This window comes from Phodopus roborovskii, unplaced genomic scaffold, assembly GCF_943737965.1.
Source record: "Phodopus roborovskii unplaced genomic scaffold, PHOROB, whole genome shotgun sequence".
In the NCBI taxonomy this organism is placed as follows: Eukaryota; Metazoa; Chordata; class Mammalia; order Rodentia; family Cricetidae; genus Phodopus; species Phodopus roborovskii.
In genome coordinates, this window is record NW_026126198.1 from 64,522 (window position 1) to 90,712 (window position 26,191).

The window sequence follows — 26,191 nt, forward strand, 5'->3', positions numbered from 1 at the left end:
ACTCTTGACTCTCTTCTTGACCCTGCATCCACTGGAATCCCTGAGGGTAGGGATCTTTTTTTTACTAATCCATCCTAGCCTCCAAGACAGTACTTTACACAGTACATACACACATACAAATATTTGTTAAAATAAAGGGTTCTAATTTCCACTTTCTCTCTGAACCTGGATGGGCTTCTGACCTTGCTCCAGGTCCTACCTTGGCATCATTTCAGTTCCTAACTCCAGGTCCTAATCTTGGTGACCTGCAGATGGCTCCATTCTTACTGTTCTCAGTCTCAAGATCAGTATTGATCTCAGAAATGCAGAGCTGGCCTTAACTGCTAGCTCCCCTTTCCCCAGCTAAACTCTAATTTCAGTTGGGCTGAGCACATCTGCCTTGATCCACAGGTGTTCTGTGCCCGGCTGCTGGAAGAAGCTCGGAATCGAAGTTCCTTCCCTGCTGATGTTGTCCATGGCATCTTCTCTAACATATGCTCCATCTATTGCTTCCACCAGCAATTCCTGCTGCCTGAGCTAGAGAAGCGCATGGAGGAATGGTGAGGGGCTCCAGAGCCAGTCTGCTTATTGGGGCATCAATTTGCATGCTAAACCCAAATGTATACATAGGATTTCATTCCTGGGATGGGGATGTAGTTCAGTGGCAGAATTCTTGCCTAAAATATGCAAGACCCTGGATTCCATTCCCAGCATCATAAAAATAAGTTCATTCTTTGTTTTGTGGTGTGGGGGATTGTTTCTATACAGGTTTCTTTCTGTGTATCCCTGGCTCTCCTGGAACTAGCCCTAAAGACCTGGCTGGCCTGGAACTAAGAGAGATCTGCCTGCTTCTGCCTCCCAAATGCTTGAATTAAAGGCATATACCACCACCCTTTGAAAATAAGTTCATTCTTACCTGTCTTCTTTTCTGGAAAAAAAAGGCCCAACCTCTGCCTTCTAGGCTTTCACAATCTAATGTGGACATAGACCAGGACCTAGAATGCTACAGTTGAATAGCAGACCCCTTAAAAGAATATGAGATGACTCAAGTTGGGCAGTGGTGGTACAAGCCTTGAATCACAGCACTTGGGAGGCAGAGGCAGGTGGATCTCTGTGAGTTTGAGGCCAGCCTGGTCTACATAGCAAGTTCCAGGACAGGCTCCAAAGTCACAGAGAAACCCTGTCTCAAACAAACAAACAAACAAACAAAAAAGAGTATGTGAAGATTCATGAGATGGCTGAGTTTGTAGAGCTGCTTGCTGCTGGCAACTGGAGTTCAAGCCCTGGAACCCACATAAAGATGGAAGGAAATAAATGACTCCACAGAGTTGTCCTTTGACCTCCACACATATGCTGTGTGAGCCCATATTCACTGTCTCTCTCACATGTGCACATGTGTACACACACGCATTCACACCACACACATACACACATCATACCCACTCATCATCAAACTTAAGACCAAAAACACAGTGTTGGGATTTAGCTGTTATGGTGTTGTATGCCTATAATCCCAGCATTAAGGAGTCTGGCAGAGCAATGAATTTGAAGCCAACGTAGACTACATAGTGAGACTCTGTATCAAATAAATAAATAAATAAATAAATAAATAAATAAATAAATAACAAATAAAAAACCAGAAAGAGTGAGTTCAAGAGCTAAATTGATAATCCCAGCAGAGGCAGAGGCAGGCAGATCTCCGTGAGTTTGAGGCCAGCCTGGTCTACAAATAGAGTTCCAGGACTGCCAGGGCTAAACAGAGAAACCCTGTCTTGAAAAACAAGCAAAAAGAGCTAAAATGAGCCCTGCATGGTGGCATAAGCTTTCATTTCCAGCACTGGGAAATAGAGATAGGTGGCTCTCTGAGTTCAAGGCCAGCATGGTCTATAGAGGGAGTTCCAGGATAGCTAGAGCTACACAGAGAAACCCTGACTTGAAATAACAAACAATTAAGCTGGGTGTTGTCGGTGCATACCTTTAATCCTAGCACTGGGGAGGCAGAGGCAGGTGGATCTCTGTGAATACGAGACCAGCCTGGTCTACAGAGCTAGTTCCAGGACAGGCTCTAAAAGCTACACAGAAAAACCCTGCCTCGAAAAGCCAAGAAAAAGGAAAAAATAAACAACTAAGAGCTAAAATGGCTAGGTTCAAGTTCCACCTCTGCTACTAAATTTAAGCAAGTTTCTAAAGATGCTGTACCTTGGCTTCCTCATCTTTATGTATTTTTGTTTTTTTATTTGTTTGTTTTTTTCATAGTGTTAAGGATTAAATTTAAGGCCTTGTACATGCTCGGCAAGTGCTTTACCATGAGCTGTACTCAAGCCTTCCTGGTCTTTAAAATGAGGACAAAAAATAATATCCTACCTTGTAGGGTTATTTTAAGAATTGCCACTACCTGCTTAAAATTGTCTCCATGTTCCCCCCACTCACAGGCTAAAGTGTGCCTCTTTTACAAAACTGTGGCTAACAGAAAGCCTACTTCCCACATACACCTTACCATCCTGTTACCTGAAATCTGCTTTGTCTCTCACATCACACTGTGGCTAGCAAGAGTTCAACAAGACCTGGTTACTTTTCCTACCCTACAAGACAGTAACATTCTCAGGGCTTGACTGGGTATGGCTCAGCACTGTGTGTCCTACTACCCAGCTCAAGACTGGACACGAATATCAATGATCAATGTGTAAGTGCCTTTACAGTATGGCAAGAGTGAGTGTTCCAGGGTGGTATAATTTCTGGTACCTAAGCAGAACAGTTGGGCCAGGTGTTTCCCAGGCTGCAGCCAGGTACCAAACCGAGTCTCTCAGCCTCATTGGCCTATAATATAAGCAGCATTGCCAAAGAAGTAAGCCAGTTGAAAAAATGGCTTTCTTCCTGAGGCTGGAGACTTTGTGGGAGGATCAGCAGGACTATGTCAGCCCCTGCTTCTACTCTAGGGACCGCTACCCACGCATTGGTGACATCCTTCAGAAGTTGGCACCCTTTCTCAAGATGTATGGCGAGTATGTGAAAAACTTTGACCGGGCTGTAGAGCTGGTTAACACATGGACAGAGCGTTCTACCCAATTTAAAGTCATCATCCATGAAGTGCAGGTAAGAGCTGAAACTGGATGAAACATGTTACAGGAGGAAATGTCTACAGGGACATGGGGAGGTCTTTAGCCAGACCTGAGCTTTTCTGCTTCTGTCACAGAAGGAGGAAGCCTGTGGCAACCTGACCTTGCAGCACCACATGCTGGAGCCCGTGCAGCGTATCCCCCGCTATGAGCTTCTTCTCAAGGACTATCTGTTAAAGCTGCCTCATGGCTCCCCGGACAGCAAGGATGCCCAGAGTGAGTGTGTGCCCCTAGGCCCTCCCCACTTGCCCACACTGGTAGCTGTAGCCCAGACATCTGAGGCAGGACTCCATATTTCATTCACAGGGTTGGTCTTCCAACATTTGTAATTAAAATCCCAGAATAGAAGCTCTAGACTGAGGGGCCTACCTTAAGACTCTGTGATTAGATGTCAGGATGAACCTCCAAGATCATTACCCCACCGTATTACCTAGAAAGAATCCAGTTAGGGACTTCTGACTGGAACTATACAGTCTAAGGGGCATAACTAGTATGATCCTCTCAGAAGGTCATGCATTTCTTAGGCTGAACTAAAGATTCATCTCTGGATAAAGTAGTGACGAAGTACAAAATGATGAAAGGGCGCTTAAATCTCCAGGTCCTGAGCCTTTGGGCTCAGAGGCTAGTCTGAATCCTTCAGGTCAAGCCCATTTCACTAATTCTCCATGGCTGAGCTCCTGAGGAATAGCCCCATATAGCCAGACTTTTAATTTGCCATCCTCCAGACTTAGCACTCCACACGTTGCCCACTGGCCAAGAATGAACCTCCCTGAAGGGTTTTAAGACTGACCAGAAGCCCCGTGTGGCCTTTCTAGTACTGATTGTTCCAGACTTCGTGTCCCCATGTTTTATGCCTCTCAGATTTGGATCTATAGGTTGAGATACTTCCTCCTCCTCAGACTGAGTCTTCATTCAGTGAACAACTAGAAAAGTATTTGGTTTAGATTCCTTCCATTTTCACCCCATCTGTATAGAGCCAGACCCCAGTTAGAGCTCTTGAGTCTATCCCACTGGATCTCCCTTAAACTCATATTTTCATTTATTCATCATTAATGTAACAGCTAAGTGTTTGTGCATTGTTCCAGGCACTGGGACTAGGAAGCTGAGCCAAATAGATGAGGTCTTTGACTTAGGGAGTATGTATTCTATTTGGAGAGACCCAATAAAAAATATGACAAGTACACAGGAAAATATTTGCCAGGTGCTAAGGATGACTTAGAGAAGTAGAAGACAATGATGTAACAGCGACTGGGCAGTCTTCTTTAAATGGCTGACTTCTATGCAGGGAAGATGGTTGAACCAAAACCTGAATAACAAGAAAGTTGCCATGGGCCAAAGGGAGGGAAATGTTCCACGCAGCTGTAGTAGCAAATGTAGAGTTCCCAAAGCAGGGGGAGATGGGCAAACGGGTAGAGGTGGGTGTATCTCTATGACAACAAGAGGGCCAGTATGACCTGAGCTTGACAAGGGAAGGCAGAATGATAGTTAGAAGAGAGGTTGGCAGAGAAAAGCTTTGGAGGCTGAGATGAGGTGATTGATTTATCCTGAGTACAGTGGATAGTCATGGTTAGGATTAACTGAAGAGTAAAAGAAAGAGGCAGGGGATCTATAAAAAGGGCTTTGCAATAATCTTAAGTGATGAAAGCTGGCTTAAATGAAGATAGTAGCAGCAGAAGTAATGAGGAATGGTTTCATTCAGGATGTATTCTATTGGGAAGTGGCACTGAAAAGTCTAGGATACTACAGATAATGGAGATTGGTAGAATTGAGAATGATGGTTCTTGGGGCTAGAGAGATAGCTCTGTGGTTAAGAGCATATACCGCCTTATATAGCCAAGTTCAGTTTCTAGCACCCACACCCAGGCAGCTCACTAGCTCCAGAAGGATCAGATGCCCTCTTCTGGACTCCTTGGGCACTTACACACACACACACACACACACACACACACACACACACACACACACACAATTTAAAAATAAATCATAAAACAGAATGATGGTTCTTGCTGGGTGTGGTGATGCAGCTGGGAGGCAGAGGCAGGAGGATCATAAGTTTGAGACCAACTTAGGTAGCATCATGAGAGCTGTTTGAATGACAGTTCTTGAGATACGCTGTTCCATGAGCTGCCAGTTTAGAGAGATGAGTCTAGAATTCCAGGGAGGGATTTGAATGTCATTGATCCCCACTTAGTATTCAAAGCCATGGTGCAAGTGGGACTTGCCAACGGGAGTGAAATATAAATTGAAGGGAAAATGGGAGGCTAAGTTTCAAAGTCCAGGAAGGTGGGATCAGCAAAGGAGGTAAAGAAGCAACCTGGAAGGGAGCAGAAAAACAGAAAGTCTGCATGTCACAGGGATGTGGAGCAAACTGTGTTAAGCACGCTTCCCAAACCCTTTACCCAACCAGATGATAGCACTTTGCTACCCAGCCTAGATCTCTCAATAGAGCTAGACCTCTAGGAAGTTTGGAAAGTAAGCTCTGCAAACAGACAGCTAGCTGAATACTAAGTACCATATTCTTCTCCCAAATACAAGCAAGCCATAAAACCTAAACCTCAGGGCTGGAGAGATGGCTTAGTGCTTTTGAGCACTGACTGCTCTTCCAGAAGACCTGGGTTCAATTTCCAGCATCCACATGGCAACTCACACCTGTCTGTAACTCCAATATCTGACACTCACATACAGGTATACATGCAGGCCAGACACCAATGCACATAAAATAAAAATAAATTATTAAAAAACAAAAAACTAAGCCTCAAGAAAGTGTTTTCCAGCTGGGTGGTGGTAGTGCGCACCTTTAATCCCAGTACTTGGGAAGCAGAGGCAGGTGTTATGAGTTCAAGGCCAGCCTAGTCTACCAATTGAGTTACAGGACAGCCAGAGCAGGGAAACAAAGAAACTTATGTTTTGGAGAACAAACAAACAAAACCCAAAACAAATAAAGTGACTTCTAAGTCAGGTACCTTGGTGGCTCATGTCTGTAATCTTCTACTATGGAGGCCAAGGCAGGAGGATTGACTACCTGGGCTATAAGGTAAATCCAAACGTTACCTGGGGAACTTAAACTTATTAAGGAAAAAAGTGGGGGGCAGGCATGTAATTTAGCAGTGAACCACTTAGCTAGCATGAAGCCCCAGGTTAATTCTCTAGTACTTCAACTTAAAAAAAAAAAAAAACCCCAAACCCAGCTGAACATGGTGGTACACACCTTTAGGTTCGAGACCAGCCTAGGCTACAGAGTGAATTCCAGGAGAGCAGGATTGCACAGAAAACCCGTCTTGAAAGGAAAAACAAAAACTTAACCTCCTCAAATAAACCAACAATACAACATAAAAGCATGGGTGTTTTCCAGCAAGCTGCCCATCTTCAGCCTTGGTTGTCTCATAACCTTTCTCACAATAGGAATGATAATGTTGCTTACCTCATAGAATTGTTTTGAGATACTAAATTAAATAGTCAAGTTGAAACTTTGAGCACACTGCCTGGCATAAGGCAAAGACTCTATAAACAGTTTTGTTTTTCAAGACAAGGTTTCTGTATGTAGCTTTGGAGCAAGTCCTGAAATTCACTCTGTAAACCAGGATGGCCTCAAGCTCACAGAGATCCATCTGCCTCTGCCTCTGCCTCTGCCTCTGCCTCTGCCTCTGCCTCTGCCTCTGCCTCTGCCTCTGCCTCTGCCTCTGCCTCTGCCTCTGCCTCCTGAGTGTTGGAATTAAAAGCATGTGCCACCACCCCCCTACAACATTAGCTAATTTTGATGGCTAATGACATCCGTACTATATTAGCCACCAGGTTGAGTTTATTGACTTCAGCTTCCTGGTTTTTGGTTCTTGCCAGCCTCAAACTTATCTGAGTCTCCAGAGCAGATGTCAGTGTTCCCTATGTGAGTCCCCTCTGCCCCCCACACACAAATAAGCTTCGTAGGATGGTTTTGGGGGCTGCTTTGATCGAGAACCTCTAACTGAGAGCCAGCTAAGATTTGCCCACTGTGCTCCCTGCCTTTTATGTCTCAAAGTAAAATCCATAAACTGAGACCCACTGAATCATCTTTCTGGTTCTTCTGATTGACTCACCTCCTTTTTAGCTCCCAGACTAAACTCCAGAACCTGGATTCAATTCACAAACTTCAGACTGCTGCCCTCAGCTAACTACTTACACTAAACCCAAGACTGAACTCTAAACTGAGACCCCAGACTGTCAAGCCCAGCCTAGGCCCTACTAAAGCTTCTAACTTTAGATTAACATCCCCACAACAAACTCCCAGAGACTATATGCATGGGATTCGCAGTAAGGTCAATCTGTTTCCTGCATGGTATATCACTAGAGGTTCTGACAGCAAACACAGCCTCCAGTCTGAGCCCAGCCACCTATCAGGCCTAAGTTTATGTGCCCCTAATTTGCCAGTCTTCTTGTTCCTTTGGACTCTACTGGGGTGTGAAAGATGTAGCATATATAGGAGAAAAAGCAGCTCTCATGGCAACTTCCACCTTCCAGTTGTAAAATCACCTGGTTGCATCTTGGTTTTGTCCTCAGCTAAATGGGGCATAGTAACACTTGTCTTCAAAGGTTCTATTTATTGGAGGAGCTAATTTATACTAAGCATTCAGTTTGGAATCCGGAGGAAGGTAGTGGAAATTCGGCCCTGTCCTAGGATGCTTCTTGTGTACTGAGAGATTCAGATGAAGTGAGTACTAAGCACAGTATGACTAGTGAGGCAGAAGGAACAAGGACAGTGTCCCAACTCATCCTTGGAACATAGGGAAGGCTGCTAGACGCCGTGAGCTGAATCCAGAAGATTGGCAGTTGGCCAGATGAAGCAAGACAGGACATGTTTAGGGAAGTGCATGAGGAGGAAGCCACAAAGATCAATAGAAGCCAGTCACCAAGGGCTTTGAATGCTAGACAAAAGGGCTGGGTCTTTGCTGTGCTGGCACAGAGTGAAACATTGACAGATTTAAGCAGAGGGGAATCAGTAAACTGTGTGCAAGAAAGCTCCTTCTGGCCGCCAGGGCTGAAGAAGAGTTGGAGAAAGGCCCAACACCTGAAAAGCATATGGAGACTTGAGCTGGAGCAGTGGCCACAGATCTGTCTTGAGTACCAGAATGTGCTCATTTTAGGAAACGGCTTGGCTTGCCATCCATGTGGACATGTGCTTCTCTGATCCAGGCATAAATTCTGACTAGGGAATCCATTGTGTAGAGGGGGAGGGGGCATGAAGCTGCAGCCAGTGTAAGCAGAGGTAGGTTTGTTTAACATGTAGAGGAGATTTGTTTCAGTTTTTTCATGATAAATCCTGGTCACTGTATGCAATATGGAAATTATAGAAAACAGAAATAGGGGGCCAAGAAGCCACCTGTGACCTGAGTCCTTTGTTTAGACATACATACTTTGTAGATGATGTATGTATTTGCAAGAATGCAAGAATTAGATTATTTTATAATATTTAAGTTTGTATCCTTTTCTTTCTTTCTTTTTTTTTTTTTTTTTTTTTTTTTTTTTTTTTTTGGGGTTTTTCGAGACAGGGTTTCTCTGTGGTTGTAGAGCTTGTCCTGGAACTAGCTCTTGTAGACCAGGTTGAACTTACAGAGATTTGCCTGCCTCTGCCTCCCAAGTGCTGGGATCAAAGGCGTGTACCACCACCACCCTGATTGTATCTTTTTCTTAAAACTCTCAAAAGATTTCTCATATTATTAAAAACCCTACACAAGCATCACTGGGAAAGCCAGATACTCTATTATATGAACATGCTGTAAGCGATCTAACTGAGTGCCTATGGTTGGACATTTTTAAGTTTAGTATTGTTAAAACACCACTGCACTGAAAGTGTATTTGTGCATAGGACATATGCTATAATCAGAATCAGGAAGACAAGCAATAGAATCCCTTCCTTCTTCCCTTACTGGTGTGCTAGAATTGAATGTAGGGCTTCTAACATATAAGACAAGTGCTCTACTAACAAGTCTGCCACCCCTTGTCTTTATCATCATCTTCATCTTCATTTTCGTGCGTGTGTGTGTGTGTGTGTGTGTGTGTGTGTGTGTGTGTGTGTGTGTGTGTTTGTGTTTGAGATAGGGTCTTATTATCATAGGCTGACCTCAGACTTGCTGTGTACCTAAGGATGACCATGAATTTCTGATCCTACTACCTCTACCTCCTGAGTGCTAGGATTATAGGCACACACCAACACACCCAGTTTATGCGGTGCTAGGGATGGACTCCGGGACCTTCCACATGCTAAGTAGACACCATACCAACTGAGGTGCATCCCCAGCCCTCTTTAGTTTTAATCTTTGTTGTTGTTGCTGCTGCTGCTGCTGTTTTGGTTTGGTTTGTTATCACCCAAGGAAATATGGCAAGATTCTGTCTCAAAAAAAGCAAAACAAAACAAAACAAAACAAACAAGAACTATCTGTAGTCCCAATAGCCAGAAACAACTGTCCAAATATAACCAGGTTTTCTGCCAGTGAATGGTCATAATCATTTTACCAAGGTTACATTTTATTGGCTGCCAGCTATCCCATATTTCTGCTACTGTGATGTTAGTCTGGACAGTTTCTGATTTGAAATGATGAGGCCATGAGCATCTTTTGAGGCTGGCATTTGCTGGGAAAGGGAGAATGTAGTCAGGCCAGGAGGAGATATTCAAGGAGGAGAAAAGTCCCCACAGCTTCCTCTCTGCTCAACCCCCATCTAATCATTCTTCTCTGTGTCATAGAGTCTTTGGAGCTGATAGCCACAGCAGCAGAACACTCTAATGCTGCCATCCGAAAAATGGTAAGTGGCCCTTCTAGCCCTGCCCTTCCTTGGCCATCCTTCCATGGTAGCTCTGTTCTGGGACTCTGGGGGTGGTAGCTTATAAGTTGATGACATCCAAGGGGAGGTGTTGCCCATCCCAAATTTTACCTTGTTCTCACTGCCAGGAACGAATGCACAAGCTGCTGAAGGTCTATGAGCTGCTAGGGGGTGAGGAGGACATTGTCAGTCCCACCAAAGAGCTCATAAAAGAAGGCCATATCCTTAAGCTGTCAGCAAAGAATGGGACCACTCAAGATCGATACCTCATATTAGTAAGTGCCAGGTGTGGGCTTGTGGGTGGGCATGCCCTCTCTTAATACATAGATGACCTGATAGTCATTCAAGAATAGACCTCTAGCCAGCTGTCCTTTCTTCCATTTTATTTTCACTATGTGAGCTAGAATTTTCCTTTTTGCTTTTATGGATTATGTAACTACAATTTAGACGTGACTTGACCAGGTTACCCACTAGGAAGTGACTCCCATGACATGTCTTTGTAACTTCCTTGCTCTTTCTTCATTATTACTATATCCAGTTTGTAGTCTCTCCTCCATTTGTTGCCGTAGATCCTTAGTAGGGTGGGGAGACTCACCATCCACACTAAGCCCCTACATTTGCATCCCAAATCTTTTTCTTCCTAGTTCAACGACCGCCTCCTTTACTGCGTGCCCAGGCTGCGGCTCCTTGGCCAGAAGTTTAGCGTGCGGGCACGCATTGATGTTGATGGCATGGAGGTGAGCGCCATAAAGTGAGAAATGGAAATGTGGGGTGTGAGGCATTGGTATTGGGAAGAACATGCCTACTTTGACCTCAGTCTGTTTTGTGCATATGTGCAGGGCCCTGTGGAGCTCTGTAGGCTTCACCATGATCCTTCCCTCCCCCATTTAGCTAAAAGAGAGCTCCAACCTCAACATGCCTCGGACCTTTCTGGTGTCAGGAAAGCAGCGCTCTCTGGAACTCCAGGCCAGGTACCTGTCCTTACCAATGCCTTCCCTCCAGCTCAGTCTTTACTTCAGATATGCTTAGACATTCCAGGCCTAGAGATCTTTGCAGAGAAAGAGTGAACACCTTTCCCCAATGATGTGGACTTGTTCTTCAGCTATGTGTTCTTGGGATCCTGAAGACTACTCACTTGGTTGCATGGTGTGGGGAAAGGGTGGCACTTCCATCAAGAAAGCTTGTTGGAGAAAGAACAAGCAGCATAGAGTGGGTTATTTACCCTATCATGAATAACAGAATTAAAACTGGCTATCACCACACCTGGCTACCATCAGTCCATTTTGATGCTGAAGAAATTGAGGTACCTTGCCCTACATCTAGCTAGCAAGGATCAGAGCTGAAATTGGAGCTTAGGACACCTCAGCACGGCACATGGGCTCTTAGGCACTGTCCATACTGGTTTTTAGTTTGTTTTTGTTGTTGTTGTTTTTCGAGACAAGGTTTCAGGGTTTCTCTATATTGCTTTGGAGCCTGACCTGAAGTTGCTCTGTAGACCAGGCTGGCCTCGAACTCACAGAGATCCACCTGCCTCTGCTTCCCAAGTGCTGGGATTAAAGGTGCTTGCTGTCACTGTCTGGCTCTTAAAACGTGTTTAAAGGTTTGATTACTTTCAAATGTTTCATATGTGTGTGTCTGTCCAGGGGTGTGTACATGTGAATGCAGGTGATTCTGGAGTTACAGGAAGTTGTAAACTGCAGGACATAGGTGCTGAGAACTGAACCTGAGCCCTCTGCAAGAACAGTACACACTCCTTTTTTTCTTGAGAAAGGGTCTTACTATGTAGGCTGACAGGCTTGCTGATGTAGAACAGGCTGGCCTCACACTCACAGAGATTCACTTTTGTCTGCCTCCACAGAGTGCTGAGATTAAAAGTGTGCAGTACCACACCTAGATCCATTATGTTTTTTTAATTTATTTTTTATATATGCAGTATTCTGCCTGCATGTATGTCTGCAAGCCAGTAGAGGGCACCAGATCTCATTGCAGATGGTTGTGAGCCGCCATGTGGTTGCTGGGAATTGAACTCAGGACCTCTGGAAGAGCAGCAGTGCTCTTAACCTCTGACTCATCTCTCCATCCCATCATTAATTATTTTTTTAAGTTACTTGATTGTTGTATTTATTAAATTTTTAAAAACTCTTTATGGGTGTTTTGCCTGTATGTATGTCTGACATTATGTACATGCCTGGTGCCTGAGGAGTCCAGAAGACCTTGGAACTAGAGTTACATATGGTTGTGAAGTGGGTGCAGAGAATTGAGTCAGGGTCCTTTAGAAGAATAACATGTGCTCTTAACTGCTGAGCCATCTCTCCAGCCACTTAAATAATTTTTAATGAAAAATTTCAGCCTCTTGCGATGGCTTCTACCTGTAATCCCACCACTTGAGAGGCTGAGAAAAGGAGATGGCCAGAAGTTCAAGGCAAGACTGAGATACAGTGTGAGACCTTGCCTGAAAAAAATAGTACACTAAGCACCCATAGTCTTAGACATAGCTTAGCTGATTCTCATCTTGACAATTTTTGGAATCGGCTGAGTGCTTAAAAAAATATTTGGATCTCTGTGAGTTCAAGGCCAGCCTGGTCTACAGGATGAGTTCCAGGACAGCCAGTGCTATTATTACGCAGAGAAAGCCTGTCTCAAAAAACAGCAACAACACCAACAAAAAAAAAAAAACCAAACAACAAACAAACAAAAAACATACTGATGTCTGGGTTCCATCCCCAAAGATTCTGATTTAATTGCTTGTATTCTCAACAAAGCTCCTCAGGTGATTTGATATGTGTACCATAACTTAGAACCATTGATTTAAGAGCCAATAGCTAGGGATAGGCGCAGAGAACTTGCTTAGCATGTATAAGGACCTGTGTTCCATCTTCAGAATCTCTCCCCTTCTACATACAGGAGCCAATTACTGACATTTTACCAGATCTTTTTTGGTTTGGCTTTGTTTGGGACTTTTTCCCCCAGGCCATCCTTGGAAATCCTGAGTTTAAATGGTCTTCCTACCTTAGTCTCCCAAGTAAGTGGGACTAACAAATAGGAACTTCATCCTTATACACTTTATTCCTGGCCACAAATTCCATCATAAGTCTTAAAAACCAAAAGCAACATGTGTGCACTGATAAGAAAAATATAAACAAATCTTTGTGTGAATATAGTCAGAATAAACCCGTCTATGCTGGGTTTACAGATATTTGCCACAATTTCTAGCTTTTGTATGGATATTGGGGATTGAGCTCAGGTCTTTATGCTTGCATAACAAACACTTTATCAACTGAGCCGTTTTCCTAATATGTGCTGCCACACTTTATTATGAACATTTTCCAAAATACAGAAAAGTTGAAAGAATTCCAGTGAACACTAATAAACTCACCATTTAGTCTATAAGGGTTCAGATGGAACTATATTTAGTTTCTCACATATCTATCTCTTTAGCCACCCACCAGTCCAATGACTTTCATGTGTGTGTGTGTGTGTGTGTGTGTGTGTGTGTGTGTGTGTGTGTCAGGGTTTCTCTGCGTAGTTCTGGATGTCCTGGAACTCACTCTGTATACCAGGCTGTCCTTGAACTCACAGAGATTTGCCTGCCTCTACCTCTCTAGTGCTGGGATTAAAGGCATATTTTCATTCAAATATGTATATCTTGTATTTAGACCATACTTTCCAGACACTCCCTTTGCTTCTCCCTGTCCTTTCCCCCAACAGTCTTGCTTCTACTTTGATGTCATATGTATAAATGATTTTATGTACAGTAAGATCTAAAGCCCACAAATGAGATAAAACACATGGTATTTGTTTTTCAGCATCTGCCTTATTTCACTGAATATAATGATCTGTAGTTGCATCCATTTTATGGCAAATGACATTTTATTCCTTATGGAATAAAAACTCCATAATATACACACACACACATATTTTCGTTTCTGCTTGTCATTTGTCATAACCCAGGGCTGCTTTCATAGTGGCTATTGTGAATAGTGATACAATAAACACAGATGGGCATGTAGTCTCTGTGGTATGCTAACTGGAATCTTTCATGTATATACCTAGGGGTTGCGTCAATATTTGAAGTATTACCAACTTGATTTCAACGTATACTACAGAGCCATAACTAAATAACATGGAGTCGACACAAAAAACAGACATGTAGATTGATGGAATAGAATATAGGACCTAGAAATAAACACACACAGTCACACCCAACTAATTTGATTACTTTTTCTTTTTTGTTTTGTTTTGTTTGAGACAGGGTCTATGTAGAACAAGATAGCCTTGAACTCCTGACCATGTCTCTGTCACCTTAGTGCTGGGTTTACAGATGTGCCATCATGCTTTACTTAGTCACTTGATTTTCAACAAAGATGCTAAAAATATACATTGTAGAAAAGACAGATGGTGCCGACAAACTGAATATCCAATGACTTTTTTAAAATGTATTTTTAATTAGTTGTATGAGTGTGTATCTGTGTATGGGTTTGTGCATGTGAGTGCAATTGCCTGCAGAGATCAGAGGCACTGGATCACCTTGGAATTAGAGTTTACAGGTGGTAGGAGATACTCTGTGGATGCTAGGAACTGAACTATGCAAGATGTCATGCCCTCAACCACTAAGCCCTTTCAATGAGTTTTTAATACATTTCAAAATAAGTTGCAGGCTTTATCATACATCACCTTCCTCAAGAGTTTGGCATGAAGACCATTAACTAGAGGTTAGTACTTGTTTCAGTACCACCACCACACCCATTTCTTAGCAGATTCTTCATAGTAAAATGCACAGGTCGTAAGTGTACCACAGATGAGCTTTGACAAACATTTGATCACAGTGAAATTCATCAGGGTGTGTGTGTGTGTGTGTGTATGTGTGTGTGTATGTGTGTGTGTGTTGCAAGTGCTGGAGACCTCACATGATAGGTAAGCACTCAGCCACTAACCTACATCCCCACATCCCTCAATATTGACTCACATCCTAACTTTTTCACATCCTTACTTTTTCATACAGTGGTCTTAATGGTGCAGTAAGATTTTCATATTAGGAAAATAAATTTAAAGCTTAGAATATAGATGTGGAAGGAAAATAACAGAGTCCAGATGGAAGAGGGCACCTAATAGGTGGTTGATAAGTTTGCACCAAGGTGGAAGAACCAAGGAAGAGCAGAGGACATCAAACCATGTATTGTAGCAGAAACCATGCTGGGCACTTTACACATCCTGTTAGTGATGCTCAGAACAGAGTGATAAACATCTTCATGGAAGAAAAAAAACCCTGCCCTTTGCAAAGTTCACATGTTAGCAGGCATTGATATAGTTTCATGTGTGTTCCTTATTCACATACACTTCACTTCTTTTGTCTGAGGCCTAGCACCTCCCTTTGGAAACCTTCCTTAAAAGCTGAGGCAGATCCCTCGCTCCAGACTCTGAGTTTTTGCTGCACACTACTCTCACACAGATTTCCATGTTGTCCCTGTTGTCTCTATTGCACCATGAGCTCCTCAAGGGCATGGACTTCTATGAGGCCTCAGTTCCTAGTACTGGGATCTGGAAGACATTGTTGAATAAAAAAAGCTTATGCAACTTGTCCGAGGCTACATAATCTTAAGTGAAGAAGTGAAGTCAAACCTAGGTCCTGTAACTCTAAAACACTACTCTGATTGTCTTTTGTTAACCTGCCTAATCCAATACCTTTTTTTTCTCCCCTACAAGGACTGAGGAAGAGAAGAAAGACTGGGTCCAGGTAACAACTAAGGCTTTGTGGTAGGGGTGTGGAAGGATATGATCAGGTCTCTTAGGGGCTGTTATACTTTCCCTTAAAACTGTCTAAACAGAATGGGCCTGGACACCAGCCTTCCAGCAGAGGCTATCATTATCCCCTTACAGATAAGCAAGCTCAAATTCTGAAGTCAGATATAGACATTCTTTTAAAAAGCTAGCTCCTCCAAATCAGGCTTCATAAAAGCTTGCACCTAACCAGCAGCCAGGAAGATCATCTGAGGTTTCCAGCTACCACTCCCCTCTCCACATTTTATCATTACCAGATGTAGACCTGGATTTAGGGAGGGATTTTCTCAGTCATATGAATGTGTCAGGGGCAGAGCTGGGTCTAGAACTCCAGGCTAAGGCATTAGGAAGGTGTGGTGAGGGTAGAGATAAGTAGGTGTCTTATGGAATGATCTGACCTCTCATTTCTCACACCCTCTTCGCCAGGCCATCAACTCCACTCTCCTGAAGCATGAACAGACCCTGGAGACTTTCAAATTATTGAACTCAACAAACAGAGAAGATGAAGATACTCCCCCTAACTCTCCAGTAAGTCTTACTCTCCCCCAAGTACTGGGATCCCTTTGAGGCTCTACATTCCCACGTTCCCTTGATCTTTTTTTTTCTCAGAAAATTGGGAGTAGAGAGGCAGTACAGACCCCTACAAGCAGTCTTCTGCTGGTAGGGCTGCAGAGATTGTACCCAAGAAAATAAAATAACTTACCTCTGATAGCAGCGTGGTTGGGGCAGAGCCTGACCTTCTGTATGTGTGTGCTCCCTAACCTTATGATGAATCACACCTTGGAGCAGAGGCAAGGAGGGCTGGATGGACTGGGCTGAGAAGCTGTCTCTGACCCAGGACCTAACCCTCCCCTTAGAACGTGGATCTTGGGAAGAGGGCACCTACGCCTATCCGGGAAAAGGAAGTCACCATGTGCATGCGCTGCCAGGAGCCCTTCAATTCCATCACCAAACGCAGGCATCACTGCAAGGCCTGTGGGCATGTGAGTGCTGGGAGGCAGGGGCAGAGCTAAGGTGGGGGCAGGCTGACAGCCTAGAAGCCCACTTGATTGGGTACCCTCTGAGAAGGAGGAGGCTGCAAGTTGGCTGTGGTAGTTGGTACACTGAAGGTAAAAGCCCAAGGTAATTAGGCTGTTCTTGCCCACATGCTGTCTCAGGTGGTTTGTGGGAAATGCTCTGAGTTCCGGGCCCGCCTCATCTATGACAACAACCGTTCCAACCGTGTATGCACTGATTGCTATGTGGCCTTGCATGGAGCACCTGGGAGCAGTCCAGCCTGTAGCCAGCATACACCCCAGCGCAGGAGGTCCATTCTAGAGGTGAGAGTTCCTAACCACAATCCCCTAAGTGTGCCCTCCCTCCAGTTACTGACCTGGTGTGGTTGAAGTCTGAATATGTCTTAGACAACAGGGTGCTGTATGTACTCGCTAATCAGGTGATTCAGGCTTGAGACAAGGACAATGAATATAAGGGTTAAAAGTAATTTTTATTAAAGAATTATACACATACAACACTCACAGTAACTGATCAACCCATATTTTTATTCTTAATTTACACATGAACAAATACTAAAGCCCAGAGAGGGTATTTGGCTAGGCTGCACAGACAGAATAACACTGCTAGGTTTTGTTTTATCTGAGACAAAGTCTCACTGCATCGCCAAAACTGGGTTTGAATTTGCAATTCTCCTGCCTCAGTCTATAAGATTTTCTTAAAGAACCAGTTACCCTTTTATTATATAAGAAATAGGATATAACACAACATAAAAAAAGATATATTCCTTTACCCAGAAGGTGCCACTGTTAATACTGATGCTTCCTATCTTTCTAGGACAATTTGGGGTAATTGTTTCTTAAATCAAGGTATCCCAAATGTAAGGGAGCTTACTCTGCCCAGGACTTTAAATTGCCTTGTTTATGCTAATTTAAATCTCATAAACAGTCTCTGTGCTCTTCTCACAAGTCTTGCATTTTCATCTATTGTTAGGATTCTGGGACAGATGGTGGTAACCACCCACTCATCCCTTTCTTCATCACAGTGTTAGAAGGACTTTCTCAGAGCAGGCAATGCGTATATAATGAAAGATGAAAAAGGTTAGCTGGGAATGTCACTTAGACTGTAGAGTGCCTGGCCTGCATCTCAGTGCCCCCATTATGGTCTGCACATCCCTTCCACTAGCTGTTAGAGGCAGCAGCCATACCTAGCTTTGCTTACTTAAGTGACAAAGGCTAAATCATTTCTGCTACATACGCTTTGCTACCTTTGTCTGAGACATAGTCCATATGCTATGGGGCTGTTTAAGCCAAGAGCAAAGTCTTCTGTCAACATTGATGTATCCTGTGTCTCTGATCACAGAAACAAGCCTCAGTGGCTGCTGAGAACAGCGTCATCTGCAGCTTCCTGCACTACATGGAGAAGGGTGGGAAAGGATGGCACAAGGCATGGTTTGTGGTTCCTGAGAATGAACCCTTGGTGCTGTACATCTATGGAGCCCCTCAGGTGTGCATCCCACCCCTTCAGGTTTTTCCAACCATCTAATAAAGCCAGGCTGCCCCTCCCCTGTATGCCTTGTTCTCTGAGGACAGGGTGATCCTAGCAAAGGGAAAAATCAAAACCCCCATCCTTATGTGATAGTATGTAGAGGCAAGTGTTCAGAGGCTAATGTATGGAGGGAAAATGAGGGTAAGGTGGGAAGTCTAGCTTTGTGGGGAAAACTGGAGTGGAGACCAGCACCTTTAGGTCTGACTGTGCAGATAGAGGAAATAACCAAAGACCTGAACCTATAATAGTTAAGACTAGCAGTTGGTTTGGGCATGGAAGCAGACAGATATGTAAACCAGCCTGCTTTCTAGTCCTAATTCAGACATCTTCCTGTTCATTACAGTGAAGACAGGGGTCTTCAGCAGAGGAAACAACAAAACTAAGTTGTTTGGGCAGAGGGCACATTCCAGCCCCCTAGATGACACTAGCTCTGTCCCTCCTCCCCAGGATGTGAAAGCCCAGCGCAGCCTGCCTCTCATCGGCTTTGAGGTGGGTCCTCCTGAGGCAGGGGAACGGCCTGACAGGAGGCATGTCTTCAAGATCACCCAGAGCCACCTAAGCTGGTACTTCAGCCCAGAGACAGAAGAACTCCAGCGGCGCTGGATGGCTGTGCTTGGCAGGGCGGGCCGTGGGGACACATTCTGCCCAGGGCCCACACTGTCTGAGGACAGGGAGATGGAGGAGGCACCAGTGGCAGCTGCAGGAGCCACTGCTGAACCTCCTGAAGCCTCCCAGACCCGAGACAAGACCTAGAGGGTTTGGGGGGAACTGGAAACTCCTGCCCCACACTCCAGCTGCCCATGTTCAATTGGGGGCTCCAGCCCACTCCCAATACAGTCAATACTTGAATTCCCACCACGGGCACTTTCAATCCCGAATGCTGGGTCTTGGGTTTTTTAATTCATCTTTTCACAAAATGTGGGCTTTTTAAAAACTATTCCTACATTGATGTTCATTTTTTTAAGTCCGTGTCCCCAGGGAGGGCAGGAGCTAATTGCTAGACTCACTTGAATTAGGCTGTTTCCTCCCAATACCCCACAGATCCTACTTCTACCCAGTTCCCCACAGAAGCACCAGAGGCAGGAGACCAAGTGCCAGCTGTTACTGACCCTGGAACCCCAACCCACCCTTGCCTCCTCAGCCAGGGTCTTCATATGTATGACTTTACATGGGGTGGTGACCAGACCCTTCTTGCCTTTCCCATGGCTTATAGCTTCTACCTAGCCCCAAAGCAATCCAGTATTTTATCGTCCACACCCATGGCGGGGCCACTGGGCAGGACGGGAATGGGAGGGGGGAGGACAATGGATACTGTTTTTTAAAGAAAAATACAGTTTATTTCAGGCTTACAGTAACTTTCAGAGCACTGCTATGGTCCGTCCGTTTGTCCAAAGTCCCAGGCTACTAGGGGATGGGGTGGGGTGGGGGAATGGTGGTGCAGAAACTGCTCTTTCACTGAAATCTGAAGCTCAGCTCTCAGAAAGCTGATGCCAAGGTTAAGTCATGGATTAAACAAGAAGGTGTTATGTTATTAAGGTCTTAAGCCTCATCCCTGGACTTAAAACAGCCCAACTTTCCCAAGTTCACCACTTAGTCAAGTCCTTCAAACTCACAAGAGTATCAGGGTGGGAACATTCACAGGAGGATGCAAGTTCTGGGCAGTAAGAGTTGCTTTGTGGGAGGCTGGGGTAGGGACATTGGGGAGGTACCACACTTACATCTACTCTTTTCATCCAACTGCATGTTTATCCCACTATTCCCAATCCAGCCAGCCTCCCACTGTGGAATTCTCATTTCCACAAATGTACCTGCCTACTGTCCACAAGTCTGGATTCTACTCCAACCACAGCCACACTTATCACCCACTTCATCTTCACTGCACCTAAGAGGCACTATGCTGGGAAACCTGATCTCTCTCATATGGTACCTTAAGGTTCAAGGGGCTGAAATAGGTCCCATCAACACAACCAAGGATCCTAGGGCTTTTCTTCCCTAGTAGGAATATGGTTATCAGAACAAGGTAGGAATATGGTTATCAGGACAGAGGTGTATAGCCCTCCAAAACAGCCCCTATAACTCTTTCATTAACACTCAACAAACAAGGGCCCAAGCCATGTACTGCCCTATTCATTTCTTTCTCCGGACAATGGTCCAACCATCTTCTACTATATCCTCTTCCTTAATAGTCTGGGGGTCTGGATTAGAGGATTGAGGCTGGGGGCAGACCACATCGGTTGTGGCCCCATCATTTGTAGCTGTCACCTGGAAGGAAAATATAAGAGAGAGCACTAAGTAATTACCCATGCTCTGCTCCCAACTTTCCCATTGCCTATGTGAACTATCTTGATACTATGACCACCACCTACAACCATCATCACTTCCCTGGGAATCTAGCTACTCTTCCAAAAAATGTAAGATTAGAGACACCCCTGCCCACAAACACACACACAGAGAGAGGCACCTCTTTCACCTCCATTTCTTCCACGCTGTCCACATCTTCATCCACACCAGTTTCTTTGGCTGTCTTAAGTGGGGTAGCCGTGACTTTGCACTTTTTTTGGTTGATATGAGAGGTCATCTCCTGCAGAGCAGCCCCATCACCCTTCTGGAAGTGGTGGAACATGGTCTGTAGCTGCTGACTCACCTACCAAGGAAATATCCAATCAGTGTGGAGTTTTCAGACAATCTACCATAAAACCAGCCTCTGTTTACATCAGAGTAGAAAGGGGCTTGGGACTTTCCAGAAAAAAATGGGGCTCTTTTCTCCCTGAAAAGTTTATACAAGCAGCTGGGAACCGTGGAGGATGCATATAATGTGGGGGGGGGGGCTCTGAAGCAGGACTGTGAGTTTAAGGTAGACATTGTCAAAATAAAACAGCTAATGGTAGTGGTACATGCCTTTAATTCCAGCACGTAGGAGGTATGAGTTCAAGGCCAGTCTGGTCTACATAGCAAGCTCCAGGCCACTCGGGACAACATAGTGAGACCCTATCACAAAAAATAAAGCAACAACAAAGTCCAGTGGAGCAACCACAATTCAAGGGCTTGTGTGAAGGTATGAACCCTTGAATGAGGGCCTCCTGGAAGAGAAGGTACTAGAATTGCACACCTATAATCCCAGTACTTGGGAGGCTGCGGCAGGATGACTACTATGGATTTGAGGTTGGCCTGGGATACACAGTATATTGCAAGCTGCCTAAGCTAAAGAATAAAACATTGTCTCAAAAAAAGAAAGAAAGAAAAAGAGGGAGAGATGATGCAAATGGAAGAGACTCTCACCAGGGTGAGCAGTGTTAATCATAACAGGGATGAAATTAGATCTGGCCCAACTTGTGCTATGTGGGGCAAATTCCTGGTTGAGAATGATCTAATGAGAAATAAAGGTAATATTTGACAATGCAATAGGGACTCTTGTCTCTGCCTGAAGAAAAGAATGGTCAGAACCAAGAACCTTGTCCCAGACAGTAGGGAGAACAAGCAGGTGGGGCTGACAGCTGTCTGCACATGCTCACCTGGGGCAGGCTCCCATCTTCCACAACTGTATCAAACTCAGTGGTCATTAGCTCTCCAAGGAAATCTTCCACTTCTTCCAGATCCAAGTCAGCTAAATAGGAAAGAATAGGACTCTTTAGTCAAAGACCAACATCCTCAGCCCTGTCTGCTATGTCTGGTTGGTAGGTAAAGGTGCAGTGAGACTTTATTCACTGAAAACACCCACTTTCACCTTGCCTATTCTAACCAAACTCAACTTGGGTTGACCTTGAAATAGCATCAGAGCCTTTGATTTTTCATTTCTAAAGAGAGGCTAATGGAAGCCTCCCTTGATGTCTGTTAGGAGGACTCATCTAACAATGCAACGCTTGGCACTAGGGAGATGAGATGCCTAATATTAATTTGTATCACTTCATTAACTGAAGTATTGAAGTATAAAGACCCTTCACAGCTGTGGCTCCACTAATACAGTAGTCTAGAGAGTCAAGGGCCATTAAGTAAGAAGAAATGGATGTGTGTGTGTGTGTGTGTGTGTGTGTGTGTGTGTACTGGGGATCAACCCCAGGGCCTGGCACATGCTGGGCAAATACTCAACCACTGAACTACTCTCAGCACTACTTTTAAAAATGAAATCATAACCTTAATAACCACCATCAAACTGAAATCTAATAGCTTCCAAATTTCTCTTCTACTCAGGCTAATTATGTATCCAAATGTTAGACAGGCGCCTCAAGTTCCCATATCCAAAGCCAAATTTCTTATCTTGCCTTCCAAACAGCATCTCATCCTCCAAGGTCCCTCTAGCCAATGGAACTTTTCTAATCTACCCTGCCACTCATCACAAATCTGTCTTTTCCCTAACCCCGTTTAGACCAAAATAGCTTCTTATAAGTGTTTCTTTCTCATGGTCTACACAAACTACGTTCTGAATTTTCTAGCTGACAGACACCATCCTACTATCTTAGAACCTGATCATGAATTTTATTACCTATTGTGAAGCTTGCCTTTGAGAAATAGTCTGCTGAGTTTAAGGGGCTGTTTTGTTTTTGTTACAGGTTATCATGTAGCCCAGGCTAGCATTCAATGGTATAGCCCAAGGGTAGCCTAGAAAGCCTAGTGACTGATGGTCCCCCTGCCTTCATCTTCTTGATGCTAAGATTACAAGCATGAATCACCATGCCTAATTAATGTGGCTCTTGGGATTGAAACCAGTGCCTCTTACATGTTAGGCATCTCTCTACCAATTGAGCTACATCCCCAGCTCAATTTTGCTGAGTTTTAATGAGGATTTCCATAGAAAACTAATGGAAAACAAAGCCAGGATCAATGGCACACACTTGTAATCCCTGCATGCAGGAAAATGAAGCAGGAGGAAAATGAATCCCACAACAACCTGGATTATAAAAGGAGATACTGTCCCCAATTACTACTACTACTACTACTACTACTACTACTACTACTAATAATAATAATAATAATAATAATGATAATAATAATAATAAATATCAGCTGGGAAAAAAGCTTATGTAATTTGACTGGAGAAACCTTTTCTGTATTGAGTATCTTAATTGGACAAGTCTTCTATAGCTTGAATTTTATAAACACTGGTACACACACACGCACATACACACACACATAATCAAAGGCACATAAGGCCTCCCATCCTTTACCCTTTAGGGTGTCTTTGTACATGCACACTCCATTCCCTTACTACAATGCAGCAGGGCCTTTCAAAATACACCACTTATCTCAATTCCTTTGAGTGTGCTTTATGCCTCTACCTAGTTCACTACTTTTCATTCCTTTAAGACCCACACCAATCACTACTCTGTCAAAGGCTGAAAAAAATAAAAACAATAACAAAACAAAGGAAGCTGCCAGCCTGGTCTACAGATTGAGTTCTAGGATAGCCAGGGCCATACAGAGAAACCTGTCTCAAAAAAACATAATCAAACAAAAAACAAAAGGCTTCTCCTTAGGCTCAGATAACTCAAGAACTCTGAGTACCTCTTTATCATAACACTTCATCCAGTAAATCTAGGACAGCAATGGAGACATTTATGAAATCGCAGCATGTAATATTCCTACTAGGTCCTTTTGTTCTTTCATTCCCCACAAAGACAAAAGGAAGATGTAGATCTTTGCTGTAGAAGTAGCCATGTGTGGTCACTGAGCACAGGCATTTGAAATGTGACTAGTTCATTAAGCCCATTAAGACCTTTAAAATTCTAGGTTGTCAAATTTAATTCTAAAAATGTGTAAAATGCTGAATTTTATGACACACTGAAATATTTTGGAAGAGGATTTTGCCTGTGCATTATGTGCATGCCTGGTGCTCACAGAGGACAGAAGATGATGTCAGATTCCCTGGAACTAGAGTTACAGTTATGAGTCAACATGTGGATGCTGAGAACTGAACTCGGGTCCTCTGCAAGAACAAATGCTGAGCCATCTTTCCAGCTGCATTTTACTTATTTATTATGTGTAGGTGCACATGTGTACAGATGAAGATGACTTTGGATCCTCTGGAGCTGGAGTTACAGGAGCTCCAGACATGGGTGCTGGGAACCAAACTTACGTCCTCTGGAAGAGCAGGAAGCAGAGCATCTCCTCCAGCACCTTCTTTTATTTTAAGGACAAGTTCTGGGTATGTAGCCAAGGCTGGCTTCAAACTCAGAGCAGTTCTCCTACCTCAGTCTCCCTAGTGCTAGAATTGCAAGCATGGCCCATATGCTAGGTTGGATGTGAATTTAATACTATTATATTTGCTTCTTTCATTCCTTTACTTATTCATTCATTTGTGGCAGGCAGCAGGGTGTGGAGGGTTGAAGCTAGAGTCTCACAGTAGTAGGTAAGCACTTCCACAAGCCTATATCCCCAACTCATAATAGAGGGATGTAGCTCAATAAGACAAAGTCATGGTAAAGTCGATCAGACTTACAGGCCTGCACCACAGGGCCTGGCCTTTTATTTTATTAGAGGTTCCTGCTGTTAATTTTGGTGGGTCTAGGGATGGAACCCAGAAACATAAATGCTAGATAAGTGCTCAACCACTGGACTACACTCCTCACACAACAATTTTAAAATTATGTTTACTTGTGTAGGAGGAGTCAGTGGACATCTTAAGTGACTCAGTTATCTCCTTCCACGTAATCCCATCTATCAAATTCGAATCGTTATGCTTGTCGGCTTTTGCCCACGGAGCCATCTTTCCCTCCCCTGATGCAGCATTTTGTTTGTTTGTTTTTTCGAGACAGCAATTTTTTTTAAGATACATGACATGGCTTGCACAGGTCTATTAGTCGGATCTTTTCATAACCATTTTAGGAACTAAGAAAGTGGCTCTTTGGAAGGTAAAAATGTGTTGTTCAGGATCGTAACACTATTCAGTGTCATTGCCTGCAAAGCACTAGAAACGCACGATTCTGATTCCAACGTCACCATTCATTCGACGAGAATGTGCGGGCTCCCTAGGATGAGACTCCGCAGCTCCAAAACAAGACAGACAGACAGCGATGTCTCACACTCACTCACCATTGGCGATGAAGTAATCCTCCACTGCACCCCCCAGCCACTCGGCCTTCTCCTGGCTGTGTACGCCCCCGAAGCCATTCTCCACAGCGATCTGTGAACACAGGCCCAAGCCAACCATGACAGCATGGAAATCGGAGTGGCGTGGCCTGCCCTGGCAGTCTGTCGCCTACGCCGACCAGCCGAGGCTCTGGCGCCTCGCCCTTCCAGCTCCTGTTTTGCCCCAGCCCTAATTGTGACCCCCGCCGTAGCCTCACTCACCTGTAAAGCAGGCCAAGCCTCAAGAGCCGCGCGGATGGCTGCTCCGAAGAGCGCTCGCACATCTTCTGCTGCGCCCGCCATCATCCGTTTGGATCACGTGGTTCCCAGGAAGCCCAGTCGCGCCTCCGACCTCGTCAGGCAAAACGAGCCAAAAGCCGATTCTCAGACCGCACTCTTTTTTTGCTGACCTGACGGCAAGACCAGAAGAGTCAAAATCCTAATAATTAAAGTTGAACCTGGAGCAGAGGGCTTAGGGAGCATAGCCCTAAGAAAGAGGGAGGAGAAATGAGGAGGTGGGAGAGAGGAAAGGAGAGGGAAAGGAGAGAGAGAGAACTTACAATTGATGACTCCTAAGAGGCTCAATGAATAAAGGCAACTGCCCCTATGCCTGATGACCTGAGTTCGATTCCTAAGCCCCACAAGATGGGAACATAGAATCAATTCCTGCAGTTTCCCCTTTGCCGTCTATGTCGTTTGTGTCATGAACAGGCACATGTGCTCACACACAATAAATAAATGTAATTTTTAAAATTTAAAAGTACATTTCAAACAGCATCATAACACGTGTATAGAAAACTACTGCCAGCTGCAACAGAATACACATTTTTGTCTTATTAATACAGTTTTGTCTTCTTTCTTAAACCCTGAAACAACTACTTCCCCCAGACTTCCTGGCAAAGTACAGGTAAAGGAACTGTTAA

The 26,191-nt window shown here is 44.2% G+C and overlaps 2 protein-coding genes across 3 annotated transcripts in view; one reads left to right on the top strand and one right to left on the bottom strand.

Moving 5' to 3' along the window:
• Fgd1 (FYVE, RhoGEF and PH domain containing 1) overlaps positions 1 to 19,561 on the top strand; it is a 41,597-nt gene extending 22,036 nt beyond the window's left edge. The window contains exons 6-18 of the mRNA XM_051179608.1: positions 391 to 539; positions 2,916 to 3,072; positions 3,173 to 3,311; positions 9,811 to 9,869; positions 10,016 to 10,162; positions 10,532 to 10,624; positions 10,779 to 10,858; positions 15,591 to 15,621; positions 16,092 to 16,193; positions 16,523 to 16,648; positions 16,823 to 16,984; positions 18,021 to 18,164; positions 18,654 to 19,561. Coding sequence (XP_051035565.1) covers positions 391 to 539; positions 2,916 to 3,072; positions 3,173 to 3,311; positions 9,811 to 9,869; positions 10,016 to 10,162; positions 10,532 to 10,624; positions 10,779 to 10,858; positions 15,591 to 15,621; positions 16,092 to 16,193; positions 16,523 to 16,648; positions 16,823 to 16,984; positions 18,021 to 18,164; positions 18,654 to 18,959 — 1,695 coding nt within the window. The 3' untranslated portion in view covers positions 18,960 to 19,561. The remainder of the gene's footprint in view (positions 1 to 390; positions 540 to 2,915; positions 3,073 to 3,172; positions 3,312 to 9,810; positions 9,870 to 10,015; positions 10,163 to 10,531; positions 10,625 to 10,778; positions 10,859 to 15,590; positions 15,622 to 16,091; positions 16,194 to 16,522; positions 16,649 to 16,822; positions 16,985 to 18,020; positions 18,165 to 18,653) is intronic.
• Tsr2 (TSR2 ribosome maturation factor) lies at positions 17,180 to 25,656 on the bottom strand. Of its 2 annotated transcripts, none has more exons than XM_051179610.1 (5): positions 25,491 to 25,656; positions 25,233 to 25,323; positions 21,719 to 21,810; positions 20,677 to 20,850; positions 17,180 to 20,468 (listed from the first exon to the last, which is right to left on the bottom strand). In XM_051179610.1, exons 1-5 carry the CDS (start codon positions 25,572 to 25,574, stop codon positions 20,334 to 20,336), a joined length of 576 nt encoding a protein of 191 aa, XP_051035567.1. In that variant the 5' UTR covers positions 25,575 to 25,656; the 3' UTR covers positions 17,180 to 20,333. The 2 variants fall into 2 exon arrangements, with proteins under 2 accessions (XP_051035567.1, XP_051035566.1); XM_051179609.1 differs by having other exon boundaries at positions 20,668 to 20,850.
• Between the last annotated feature and the right edge of the window lie 535 nt (positions 25,657 to 26,191).

Coding starts and splice junctions, on each gene's coding strand:
- Tsr2 (XM_051179609.1), bottom strand. CDS start 25,574: ATGATGGCGGGCGCAGCAGAAGATGTGCGAGCGCTCTTCGGAGCAGCC. Junction 20,851..21,718: donor AAGATGGGAGCCTGCCCCAG/GTGAGCATGTGC, acceptor TTTCCTTGGTAG/GTGAGTCAGCAGCTACAGAC. Junction 20,469..20,667: donor AAGAAATGGAGGTGAAAGAG/GTGCCTCTCTCT, acceptor TTTTCCTTCCAG/GTGACAGCTACAAATGATGG.